The following is a 13,148-nucleotide window of genomic DNA, read 5'->3' on the forward strand; positions in this document are numbered from 1 at the left end:
TTTGTGAAGTCACACACTGATGTTGGACGAGGAGACTGGCTCTCAGTCCCCTTTAATTCATTCCAACGGTGTTCTATTGGGTTGAGGTCAGGTGCAGGCCAGTCAAGTTCTTCCACACCAAACTCTGTCATCCATGTCTGTATGGACCTTGCTTGGTGCACGGGTACACAGTCATGCATATACCTTGTGGAAAGCCTTCCTAGAAGAGTTGAAGCTGTTATAGCTGCAAAGACTGGACCAACGTCATATTAAACCCTATGGATTAAGAATAGGATGTGACTGAAGTTCATATGGGGGTCAAGGCCGGTGACCCAATACTTTTGGCAATATAGTGTGTGTCGTGTGTGTGTGTATGTACATATATATATATATATATATAACATGCAAATGTTTTTAAATTCATACCAACAAAATCGCCGTGACCAAAAATGTACCTTTTTTTTTTACCTTGAATCTTGAAAAAAAAAATATTTGCCTACCTACCGACCCAATTATTTTTTGGGGGGGCTGTTACTGCAAACAAAGATATTTTTAAGGATGGCCTTAGGTCTGAGACAGTGCACTTGTTCCATTATTATTTTTTTTGTGTGTGTGTGTGTGTGTGTGTGTGTGCGTGTTAGCATATCCCTCCTGGACTTATTCACTTGGTTTAATATGTACTTTTACAGTTTACGGTGATTCGTTCTTGGATCGGAAAAGTGTCTTTGGGTTTTGTGTTTTCATTCATCGCGAGATGCCAGTACAGTTTTGCTTACCGATTGTGTTCTCTGTCTTCCTCTCTCCCCCATTCTCTCTCTCTCTCTCTCTCTCTCTCTCTCTCTCTCTCTCTCTCTTTCTCTCTCTCTGTCTCTGTCTATCTCTTCCTCCTTCACTCTTAGCTTTCTCTCACCCCAGGTAGTCTTCCTGTGCGTAACCCCTCCCCCCTCCCCCCTTTGCCCTACCGTACCCGCCATCTCCATGGCCTCCAGACCCGCCCTCTCCTTCCTATTGGCCGTGCTGGCCTGCACGGGGCCTGCGCGCCCCTCCCCTCCCTTGCTGCTGCGGCCCCGGGAGAGAGAGAGGGACTCGGGCGGCGCGTCCGGCGGCGTCAACATCGCCGTGGTGCACTCGGGCTCCTCCCTGCTCCTGGACGCCGGCGGCGGCGGCGGCAGCGGAAGGGGCGTCCGAGGCGGCGGCGGCGGCGTCGGAGGGGGAGGAGGGGGCTCGGGCCGCGGAGGAGGAGGAGGTGGTGGCATGGGCGGAGGAGGCTGGGCCGGCACGGTGGGCGACAGCGTGGTCACCCCCTCGGGCTCGGCCAACGTCATCTGGCTGACGGTGAACGAGAGCAGCCCCGGGAGCCTGCTGCTGCAGCTGTGCGACCTGCTGGCCACCACGCCGCTGCAGGGCCTGGTGTTCGAGCAGGAGCGGCCGCCGCCGCTCGACCAAGCCCCGCTGGCGCCCATGCTGGAGTTCGTCTCCGCGCAGACCGGCGTGCCCATCGTGGCCGTGGGCGGAGGGGCAGGGCTCGGCAGAGAGCCTCAGGTGAGTAAGGGTGTGAGGTGGGCATCACCCATAGAGGTTGGCCTACACAAAAATGATCCAAAGCTGCCATCTTTGCCCATTTAAGGAGATCCGGGTGTTAATTGAAGCTAACTACCTATGGCAAGTTACATTGCAAGTTAGCTCCGGTGTAGCAAAAATCTAAGTTTACCGTCTTAACATACCGAAGATCACATGAGCCACTCTAAGACACAGGACAAAAGTGTGTTGAGCAAAAAGTCTGCATTTCAGACTTCTTCGTCCCCATGAGAGTTTAACAGGTCCGATAGTTCAAATACCCCATGTTATTTTCCCGTAGGAAAAATCACAAGATACCGAATCTCAAAGACGGTGGCTTTTTTGTAGGCGAACTTCAGAGGTCTATGACAACCGGTTGACCCGGGTTTCACTCCCAAACCCACCCGCTGTGAGTCTGTGCCGCTTTCAATAGAAGAGTGTGCTAAATATTACTTTTACTCTGGTTATGTTATGTAGCGCATTAGACTCATTTATCCAAAGTGACCTACATAGTCGAAGTAAGAAAAGGAAAGAATAGAAAAACAAGATTTTGGATGAAAGCCATTAAAGACATAGTCAATCCAAAGTGCTCTTTATCAACATAATCAGAGTAGGAGAAAAAAAGGAATAGACCTCGAAAAAGTAGATACTGGAAAGGAAGGCATTAAAGGTACAGTACAGTCAAAGATCCTTGATTACTCCTCTCTGGTACAGTCATATTGCCTATGTTGTTTAGCAGATACAGTACTGGCCGCGTTTCCCAGATTTGTTAAGAAGCTCTTACAGTAAGTGCTAAGAACTTCTTAGGAGCGTTCTTAGAGCGTTCTTAGAGTGCTCCTAAGAAGTTCTTAGCAATTAAAAGGAATCTGGGAAATCCGGCCACTGGCAGTTTCTGGTCTGCGCTGGGTGTCTAGTCTGTTTTGTACATGTTCAGAAGTCAGTGCTCATAAAGAGTTCAAGCAGTTAAGTTATTTAACATGAGGAGAGGAGAGTTTAACCTGAGACTATTCCTCAACTGAACGGATTGGGCACTTGGAATGAACCGGGCACCAATAGACACTTTTGTCCAAAACAACTTGCAACAACATAATCAGAACAGGAGAGGAAAGGATAGAGCAATTAGATATTGGCGAAAAAACACGGGAAAATAAGGCATTCAAGGGACAGTCTACTACTAATATAATACACCTTTGGTCAAAAGTGTTTTCACGCATAATCCTGGCTCTTATTCATTGGAAAAATACTCAGCCATGCACTATTCTAGTCAATCATGGAAGGGCTGAGCTTAAAATGTTTCCTGAATCGAGGACTGTGCTTTAAAAATATCTGAACTGATGTCATGAAAGTTATAATCTATAATTTCAGTCTAATACATGTTTTTCTAGATTTAGTGTTCATACTTCATACACAGTCCCTGCTCTGTAAATTGAAAAAGTGTCAATGTTGTTGAGCGTAAATATCATATATGTTGAGCTCATTGCTCTGCTCAGTGCACTGCATTCCTGCGAGCGATAGTTTTGGGTCTCTCCAGAGAGGTCTAAAAACTATCTTTTAAGCTTACACTTATTGATTACGTGGTTGCTATGGTATTTGTTTATTTTCATTGTTGATAGTTAATATCGTATTGACATTATTGTTATTTAGCTATTTAATGGTAATCAAAAACAGTTTACTGTTGACTACCATTTACTGTTAACTATTGTATTGTTTTACTTTGTACTGTATAAGTTGCTTTGGACAAAAGCGTCTGTTAAATTCCAGCAGAATTGGACACTGTACCTTTAACATATCTGATGCAAGTGAAGACCATTTGTGTGAATGAAGTTGGCTAGAGAGATAGGAAATCCTTTTTCATTAGCCCAACTGCACAACTGAATGACAATTCTCCTTTATCTACATTTCAAATCAACTAAAGTTGATCAAGCAGATAAGTGCTACTTGACACAGTGCTTAAGAAGACACACGCTCTGCCGTAGAATTGCCATAGTCGCACATAGTTGTCTTAGATGGCATAGTTCTCCTTGTTCTCTGATGTTAACATATAAGGTAAGCAACTTTGGTCTCCCAAAATCATGCTCAGATACTATTTTACAAAGCCCACTTGCAACCCTATAATTAGGCTGGGGAATCCTATTATGATATCTAGTGCTCCCCATGCTTGGCTGACACTCACATAAATAGATAAGTGAGCTAACTTTACGCTGTTTGGCTGTCTTGCAGTACCTAACTTTTACCTGAATCTCCTCTGAAACTGGTTACGTAGCATGTAGAGGGGGCAGTGATCAGTGGGATGTTTTTAGTCACAGTCTGTATTTCCTTCAGATCTTCAAATCCTCAGATCCTCAGATTTTTTTAGTGGTTATTTCAAAGTCAGAGTCATTTGCGCATGAAGAAGGAAACAACCATGTTTCCGGTTCAGTGTAGCTTTCTGGCCATGCTCCAAACTGTCCTTATTCATCAAAGCTTGGGTAAAAGTGATTTTCCATAGTCCTCTAAAGTTGGCTACAAAAAAGCTGCCCATATAAGGAGATCTGGTCTCTTGCGATTTTTCCTGTGAGAAAATAACATGAAGATTTTGAACGATCACACCCGAGAGTTGAAGAAGAGATGAAGCATTTTGCTCTACACACTTTTGTCCTCTGCCTTCGAGTGGGTAGTGATCTTCAGTACATTTAGATAGCAAACTTTGATTGGTTCACCCCAGAACTAACTTGCAGTCAGTAGTACTGTGATCTTCAGTACTGTGTAGGCCTACTGTACTGGGTACTGTGATCTTCAGTAAATTTAGAATGCAAACTTTGATTGGTTCACCCCGGAGCTTGCAGTGCAGCCATACTGTAGGTAGTTAGCTTCAATTAACACGTGGATCTCCTTATATGGGCAAAGCTTTGTGTCCTCTTTGTAGGCGAATTTCAGAGGTCTATTCTCTGTTGTTTTAAACTCTTCTTAAGTCATCCCTGCAGTTCACTTGATAGAGCTTTGTGTAGCCAGCAACATTGGTTGAGCTCCCTCTGAGAACTGTTATTGATTCAAAAAAAGGAATCCAATTTCTATACTGTCAGAGAGCTCACTGAGTTTGCATACTGTAGCTACTCAATGTTGCCTTTCAATAACACACTCATGAGTCCCTGAGCAGAGCACAGCTTTAAAACCTCCCCAGATAACACAGACCCTCGGCCACACACAAACCTTTGGGTATCAGTATGCGTTCGTCGATGTGGACGTTTTTTCTTGGGCTGAAAGCGCGAGCTTAGCGTAAAAAATGTAAATGTTATCGTGCATGTACAGGTGAGCGGCGGGAGAGAGGCGCTGGTGTTAGCGGCGAGCGGAGCACCTACGCTGCGATCAATATTCATCCCTGGCTGTCAGGCTCCTCGGAGCTCTCCACCTGTAACCTGGATGTATGTTTATCTAGCTAAGGGAGAGACCAGCGCGGCGCAGTGAGAAGAAGAACATTATTTATTTAGAGCTTGCTGCGTCCAAGACTTCACCCCCCCCAAAAAAAAAAAAACAGCAAGAGGGAAAAGTTGTGCGAGTGTCTCCTGCAGCGGTTTGGCTTCTTAAACATCAAACCCCATTATATCACTTTAAGAGATCGTGAGTTTATATCTTTGGAGTGCGCTTTCATTCCTGGAGATTCTTAATGGGCTCATTTGGGAGATTAATTGGCACAAGAACCCTTTAAGAAAATCCTCTGGTGCTTTCCCGGATCTCAATCGATGGGTGATGTAAGGACTGAAAGGAAATCGTCACACACACACTGAAACGCTCAAACACACACACACACACACACACACACACACACACACACACACACATAGATACACAGACACACACACAGACACACACACACGCACACACATACTTACTCCCTGTCATACACCCCCACTCTGATATGTTGGCTACTTAGCAACAGCTGACTGACATGATTTAATTTGATGAGTTTATATTGGGTCGGAGATTTGAATATGTGGTTATCCATGGTAAGTCAGATTGAATTCCATGCTCATTTACAAATTAATGCGTTTCCCTCAAATAAATGATATGGCTATTTTAAAGACTAGTCTGATGTGAAATGAAATATGGGACAAGTGAACTCATACGCTCTGCTCAAAACATAGTGATCCCCCCCCCGCCCAACCTCGCTCCAACTCCCCCCACACCGGAATCAGACAATGCAACGAAAGCATAATATTAATCAAATTCAAATTAACCTCAATCAGAAAATTGCAGGCACACACAGTCTAATCATGACGCACCAGGTGCGGAACTCTGCACCAGGTGCATCTGTCATACACCGACTGTGGCTACCCCTGAGAAGCAAGCTACACATTAGCACTGCAGACTTCACACACACACACACACACACACACACACACACACACAGAACTCAACTCCTGTCTTGCCCGCATCCTGGGAAAAAAAATTGCAGACCGGAATAATGAGAGACGCAGCGTTCCCAAAAGCAGAGTCTCCAGAGACGTCCCGAGCTCCCCCTGAACAGACAGTCATCCCAGAGCTCGGCAAAGGCCTTTAATTGCTCCAATCAGGGCAGTAATTAATTGCATCAGATGTTTAAATATTTCGGTCAAGGTAACTCTGAGGGCTTTTAATTGAGTGGGGTTCGGCCTTCTGGGGAATTTGATATTATTTAATGTGAAATTCAATTACGGTTAGGAAGGTCCCATGCCACTCTCATTACTCCCAACCTTCTCATCCACGCTCCAGTGTACTTTAAACCCTGTGGTCGGTCTTCATCGGGTCTTGACAGCATATTTTCCCCTCTTTTGCGGGCAGAACCCACACAATATTGGCCGGAAAATTGACCAGAGGGAAATGCGTAGCTCTTCCCAACTGAATGCTTTCAACCTCTCCCCCAAGTCCCTCAGTGCATATCGGCACAGCAGGGGTCAGAAATTAACTGCCGTTTTTTAAAAATTGAAGTTGTCTGAGAGGGCGACTCAAGTGCATGATCGCCCCCGCCACTTCTAGGATCAATCTGCGAAACATTATTCACACCCAGCTTAGCCTCTTCCACACAATGCCACTTGGCTTATGGTGCCCTCGCTTATCCAGCCTCTGGTTCCATCGCCTGCTTCCCCTCCATCTGTCTGTGTGTGTGGGGGAGTTTGCACTGAATTTTTTACGCCGCCCCCCTGTGCGTACTGGGAATACCTGTGCGATCCTTACAAGGAGTTTCGGGACTTTGGCCAGAGACATTGCCGGACGTGATGTCTCTTGTTGCCAAAGATTGTACACATTCTGAGCGCTGGGCTCCCAAATGAGGGTCTTGGAGGTTGCTATACAACAAGAGGGCGCAAAATGTGCAGAATGACACCAGTTTAAGTCTTGAAGTGTGAACAGATACAATTTGTTATAGTATATAAGTATAACAAAATGAAGATATCCGTGAATTTATTTCATTAGGTTGTGAGGCTTGAATTCATTTATTGTATGTTGCATAGCAGCGGAATGTACGTTGCAAAAAAATAATGCCCCAGTTAAGATCAAAGTGTGGCCAAAATTTGCATGCACCACAGTTCAGATTCTGCAGCCGTGGGCTTGTGGTGCTTTTGCTGCTTGTAAAAAAAAAGTGAATTTCTGACAAATGTACGCCTGCTTCGTGTGCAGAATCACATCATAATACATACATCACGCCACACAGCCAGCGTATAGATTGCTAATGGCATGTATAGGGTGCTGTGCACTGTATGACTCTAATGTACAATGCAGACAGATGTATATTACCAAACACAGAATGAGGAATAGTGTTTTTAAAATGTACCATCAGTGTGCTCTAGATAGATGCGGTGCTGAACGAACAAGCTCTGCTATGTATGACATACATGCCTTCACCCCACCATAAGTGCTTTTGGTCTAAAAATGTCACTTAAATGTCTGAGATGCAAATGGGACCGAAGTACCCCCAAAAAGAAAGAGAGGCTTCTGGGAAATCTTTTAGCCCTCGTCTCCAGAGAGACGCCGTCGCTCTGCAGGGGCCAGACTGATTCAGGGCATCTGCGGCATCGGCAAGTCCAGTCGTTTTTTTTTTATTATTTCTTTTTTTTATTCCGGGGGTGTCTCTGCATTGAACCGGCAGTCCCGGGGCCATTATGTTTTTACTGCTAACAATTAAAGAGCCAAGTGCCGCTGCACGCGAACGACCGAGCGAACGCACGAGAGAGAGAGCTGCGTCGACCCATTTCAGGAGAAACACACAGCTGTGAGCTGGTAATACTCCAAGCCCTTTTTTTTGCAGCCTTTTATGCTAATGACCTGCCTGTGAATCCAGAGAAGGAGGCAAGGCTGCAGGCTTTACGAGGCAAAGCCGCTCAGCTGGGAGAATCTGTAGCTGGGGCGGCGGGAGGCAAGGGTGGGGGGGGGGGGGGGTGAAGTTGCTCCATTACAAAGTATTTTTCTTTCTGTCTGTCTCTCTCTCTCTCTCCCCCTCTCTCTCTCCTCATCTTTTCCTTAAGACTATTCCTCTCTTATCACCCTGTTCTTAATTCTCCATGCTCGCAAAAGAATGTTTGGATGGCGGGCGTGCGTTAGAAATCTCCTCGTCCTAAAAGCCCGGGCGAAAGTGTCTCATAATAACGACCCTTTTTATGCCAGCGTGTAACAGCCGTGAAGTTCCATGCTTCATTCACATTACAACGCCTACCGGAGTTTGAAGTTAAAGAACACAGCCCACAAAACCGTTAAAAGGGGGATTTTGTATTTTTTCAAGCCATAAATTCCCACCACCGCCGGAGGAGAGGGGTGAAAAAAAAAAGAAAAAAAAGATAGCCTGCCCCTAAATATTGAGGTGAGACTTGGGGGCGTGTTTTCGAAGGACGCTTTCACCAAAGGTCTGTGTCTTCGCCGTGTGATTTATCTAATGCGCCAAATGAATTGCCACGCATCAGCATTACCCGAGCCTTCACCGTGGGTCCACGGCTACTGGCAGTGCAGCACTTAGCAGTAACCCCATGCTAGTAAAACGGCCTCTAATGTGCGGATGCTCGTGAAGGCCTTTATTAGCTGCCTCAGTAGCTTAATGGTTATACTCGTTGCTAGTAGGTGGACCTCCAGGTGGCTGGGCCATTATGGATGAGGGGGAAGTATCAGGGTTAGGCAGAGAGAGGGGAACTATGGGTACTATAACCGCCGGCGGCCATGACACATTTATTCTCAGGTGAAATGAGGTAGTGCTGTGAAATACACGGCCTGGTGTTATTTTATCTGTATGGTTGCGTAATTTGCGAACGGAAACAGTGTTTGGCTCAGGGTTTGGGGGCATGTTTTGTTTAAAAAAAGACTTTTCCAGAACATTATGCATTCCCAGAATTACCTCCACTACCACATCTATGTTAGTCTGCCTCTGTGATAAGGCTGGTGTAACAACGGCCACTTAATACAAATCTTATGCCTCGCTTCAAGAAGTCTTATCGCAAACACAGGCAGGCATGCACACTCTCTCTTTCTCGCGCTCTCTCTCTCACACACACACATACACAGAGTCACACATATACACACTCACATACCCACACACACACACACACACACTCACTCTGTCTCTTTCTCTCACACACACATACAGTACACACACACACACTCACTTTCTCTGTTTGTCTGCCTGTCTCTCTCTCTCTCTCTCTCTCTCTCTCTCTCTCTCACATACACACACACACTCTCTCACACACACACACACACACACATACACACACACACTCCAGGCACCTTCAGCCGTGAGAAACTCTTTCGCAGTATTTACAGTGCTGGTCACCTTCACCAGAGCAGCAGCAGCAGTACTGGTGGGGCTTTGCAACGTGGCCAGGAATTAACGAAAAAAAAAAAAAAAAACCCAAAGACAAAAAAAAGAAAAAGAAAAAAAAACAACAGGACACAGAGTCCTCAAGGACGGCTGATGTCATGCCAGGAGCAGGGGCTCATGAATAGCAATGAGAGTCCAACGCCCCACTTCCCCTCCGCTGCCTCTCCACTGCTGCTCTCATGCAAACGCCCATTGATTTCCTGCGCTCACTTTGTTTTATTTCAGCCCCAGAAATTGCTTTGTGCAAACTGCACTCATGTTAGGGGGGGGGGGGGGGGGGGGGCGGGGGGGGTTGTGTGTGTGTGTGTGTGTGTGTGAGTGTGAGCGGGGTGGGGGGGGCGGGGGGTGCCTCCAGAGAAATGTCGCTTCATCTGTGGAGCGAAAAAAAATACTACGCCCCAGTACTGTTACGACCACCCCACACCCCACCCCACCCCCTCATGCCCTCTTCAGTGCATCAACTGTGCCGGTCCCGGCTCCACTAATGGGTTAACGGCCCACACCTGGGTTGAGGGTTTGGACCGTATAAAGAGTCGTTGCTCTCTCTGTAGGTCACCCCTGTGTTCGATACAGTCCTGTTGTTTTTACAGCACACCCACCTTCTCTCCTTCTCTATCTCACTCGCCCGTTCCAACATCATAATCAGACGTTACTGTACGCCCATGCCGTCACGTGTACTGTTTTTTCTCCCCTCCATATTCTTTTTGACGGCAGTTCTGAAATATTTCTGATTACTTTTAAAAATGCATGTTCTGGTTAATAATACCATACCGTGATTGCCTGCCTGACTCCCACTGAACGTTGCGGTTCTGAGCCAACCGTAAGAAGTGCTATTTCAAAGCGAGGCCAGGGAGAGATTGTAGGGAGTGTTTATAGCTTGCGGTGGGCATGTGTTGTGTGGGTCAGAGACACGGCACGGCACAAGTCTGCCCATTGAAGACTGAAACCTTCCCTCCCATCCTCTCCTACTCCTCCTCCCCCCCCCTCCTCCTCCTTCTCCTCCTTCTCCTCCTCCTCCTCCTCTTCTTCTTCTTGTCTGCTTCCCCTCCTTTTCCTCCCTTCCTCTCCTCTTCCTCTTCCTGTTCTTCTTATCTGCCCCCCTTCCTTCCCTTCCCCCGTTCCTCTCCTCCTCATCTCTCCTCCTCTCCTTCGTCCTCCTCTCCTCTCCGCCCCTCCCTGCTCTCCAGGAGAGCGGCTCCATCTACTTGCAGTTCACGTCCTCCACGGCCCTGCAGCTGGAGGTCATCTTCGAGGTGCTGGAGGAGTACGACTGGACGGCCTTCTCGGTGGTGTCCACGCGTTACCACGGCTACGAGGAGTTCCTGGACATGGTGGAGGGCATCACGGACGGCTCGTTCATCGGCTGGGACAAGAAGAGCGTGGTGATGCTCAATCTGACCGGGGACCCAGGGGGTGCGCACACCCGCCGCATGCTGAAGGAGAGCGAGGCCCAGGTCAGCGGCTCCATCAGTCTCTGTCCCGCTATTTATAAATGTCGCTCGCGCCAGCCCGCAGCTCTCGGGGTCGTCCTCTCTATCTCTCTCTCTCTCTCTCTCTCCCTCTCTCTCCCTCTCTCTCCCTCTCCCTCTCCCTCTCTATCTCCCTCTCTCTTTCCCTTTCTCTCCCTCTCTCCCTCTCTCTTCCTCCCTCTTTTGTCTTTCTCTTTATATAGCTTCCTGTCACTCATCCCTATTCTCTCTGTCTGACTCTCTTAACTCACGTCTCTCTCTCTCTCTCTCTCTCTCTCTCTCTCTCTCTCTCTCATTCTCTCTTTCTCTTGCTCTAACTCTCTTAACCCCCCCCCCAATCCCCATTCTCTGTCTCTGATTGTTTCTCCTACTTCACCTGCACCCCTCTCTCTCTCTCTCTCTCTCTCTCTCTCTCTCTCCCCCTCCATGTCTCCTTTGTGCTCTTCTTTCTTGTTTTCTCTTTCAGTTGTGTAGCCCGGCCTGCCCCTCATTCTCCTCGGGCCCCACCCTCTCCTCCCTGTGTCTTTCATCCTCCCCTGTGCACTCTCTCGTTTTATCCTCTTCTCCCCAGTCACAATGCACTCTCTCCATCCATCCATCATCCTCCTCCTACTCTACCTCTCTTTGCCTCTCTTCTCGTGTCCCCTCCGTACCCCCTCTCTATCACTCACTCTCTCTCTCTCTCTCTGTCTCTCTTTCTCCCTTTCACTCCATCTCTCTCTCTCTCTCCACCGCTCTCTCTCTCTATCACTCTCTCATCTGGATCTGATCTCACCCCTCTTCTATCTTTGCTCTCTCTCTCTCCCTCTTTCTCATTTGTCTTCCTCCCTTCCTGCGTGGCCTTTAAAACCGGCGTAAAAAAAGAAAGGGAGGTTAAGGAACCCCCGGAAAGAGGAGATGGCATCACAAATGTTACGGATCAGAGTGGCGCTAACACACATTTCGCGTCTGACCCCCCTCTCCCTGGGGGCTCTGCTGTTTATGCATGTGTTGGTTGCCCCCCCCAACACCCCCTGCCCCCCTCCCATGCCATCCCACCCACACACACTCCCCTGCCACTTTCCACCCCCTGCCAGCCATAGATATTAGAAAGCTCGATGCCGCATTGTCCGTTGAGCTCTATTAGATGTGCGTACGCGACCACAGCCACCATATTGCTGGGGGCAAACACCTTGGGCAACACGTGTTGGCAATCAGAGACACCTGTTGATGGCCTCCAGTGATTGTTGGCCTCACCAAGATGGCGTTGCTATTTAGGTGTGTTCTGGAGCCCAGTGCGGTATCTAGCTTTGTAATATCTATGCCGTTATTTACGTACGTTCTCGAGCCCCGATGCGGTATCTAGCTTTCTAATATCTATGCCGTTAGTTACGTACGGTCTAAAGCCCAATGCGGTATCTAGCTTTCTAATATCTATGCCGTTATTTACGTACAGTACGTTCTAGAGCCCCGATGCGGTATCTAGCTTTGTAATACTGTATCTATGCTGCCAACCTCTCCCCACTCTGGCTGGAGTGATTAAGGAAGCAGTGCACTGGCTGGAGAGGGTTTTAATCAGCAGCTGATTGGGAAGTGCGCATCAGAGAGCGGGGCGGGCGCCCAGCAGCTGCGGGAGGAACTAACCCCGGCTCCCTGATCACGAACGCAACCCCCCCCCACACACACACACACCTCCGCAGTTCTCCTCCCTCTCTTCCCTCGTTTTTCTCTCTCTCTCCCCTCGTCCTCGTCCTCGTCCTCGTCCTCGTCTCCTCCTGTTCGCGCGGCTCTTTTGCGGTTGATGCCCGGGCTTGTTTTTGGTTTAGCTCCTCGGCAACTCTCATTAGCACTCCTCCCCCCATCCCCTTCTCTCTCTCTCACTCTCTATCCCCTTCTCTCTTTCTCTCTCTCCATCCCCTCCTCTCTTTCTCACTCTCTGTCTCGGTTGCATCTCAGTGTCTCACTCTCACTTTACATCATTCTGTTGTTCCTCCTTCACACTGTTTCTCTCCTTCCCTCGCTCAGTCTCTTTTTGTCACTGTCTCACTCTGTTTTTCTTTCCTTTTTCCCTCCTGTGTGACTTTTTCCTGTCTTTCACTTCCTTCTCTGTGTGTGTTCTTTTCTTGTCTTTCACTACTGTACATCTCCTGTGTGTTCTTTTCCTGTTTTTCACTGCCTCCTCTGTGTGTGTCCTTTTCTTGTCTTTCACTGCCTCCCATGTTCTCCATGTTTCTCTGCCTTACTCTCCCCACTTGTCCTCTGCTGCAGATGATTCATCCCTTCCTTCCCCCTTGTCCTTCTCTCTCTCTTATTCATTGCTTCTTTCTCTCCGTATCTCGCCGTTCGTC

The 13,148-nt window shown here is 47.8% G+C and overlaps 1 protein-coding gene across 1 annotated transcript in view; it reads left to right on the forward strand.

The window, feature by feature from the left end:
• The first annotated feature begins 1,233 nt into the window (after positions 1 to 1,233).
• Positions 1,234 to 13,148, forward strand: part of grin2da (glutamate receptor, ionotropic, N-methyl D-aspartate 2D, a) — a 59,784-nt gene continuing 47,869 nt past the window's right edge. The window contains exons 1-2 of the mRNA XM_062530119.1: positions 1,234 to 1,521; positions 10,540 to 10,806. Coding sequence (XP_062386103.1) covers positions 1,234 to 1,521; positions 10,540 to 10,806 — 555 coding nt within the window. The remainder of the gene's footprint in view (positions 1,522 to 10,539; positions 10,807 to 13,148) is intronic.

The sequence above is a fragment of the Sardina pilchardus genome, chromosome 24 (assembly GCF_963854185.1).
Source record: "Sardina pilchardus chromosome 24, fSarPil1.1, whole genome shotgun sequence".
Taxonomy (NCBI): Eukaryota; Metazoa; Chordata; class Actinopteri; order Clupeiformes; family Clupeidae; genus Sardina; species Sardina pilchardus.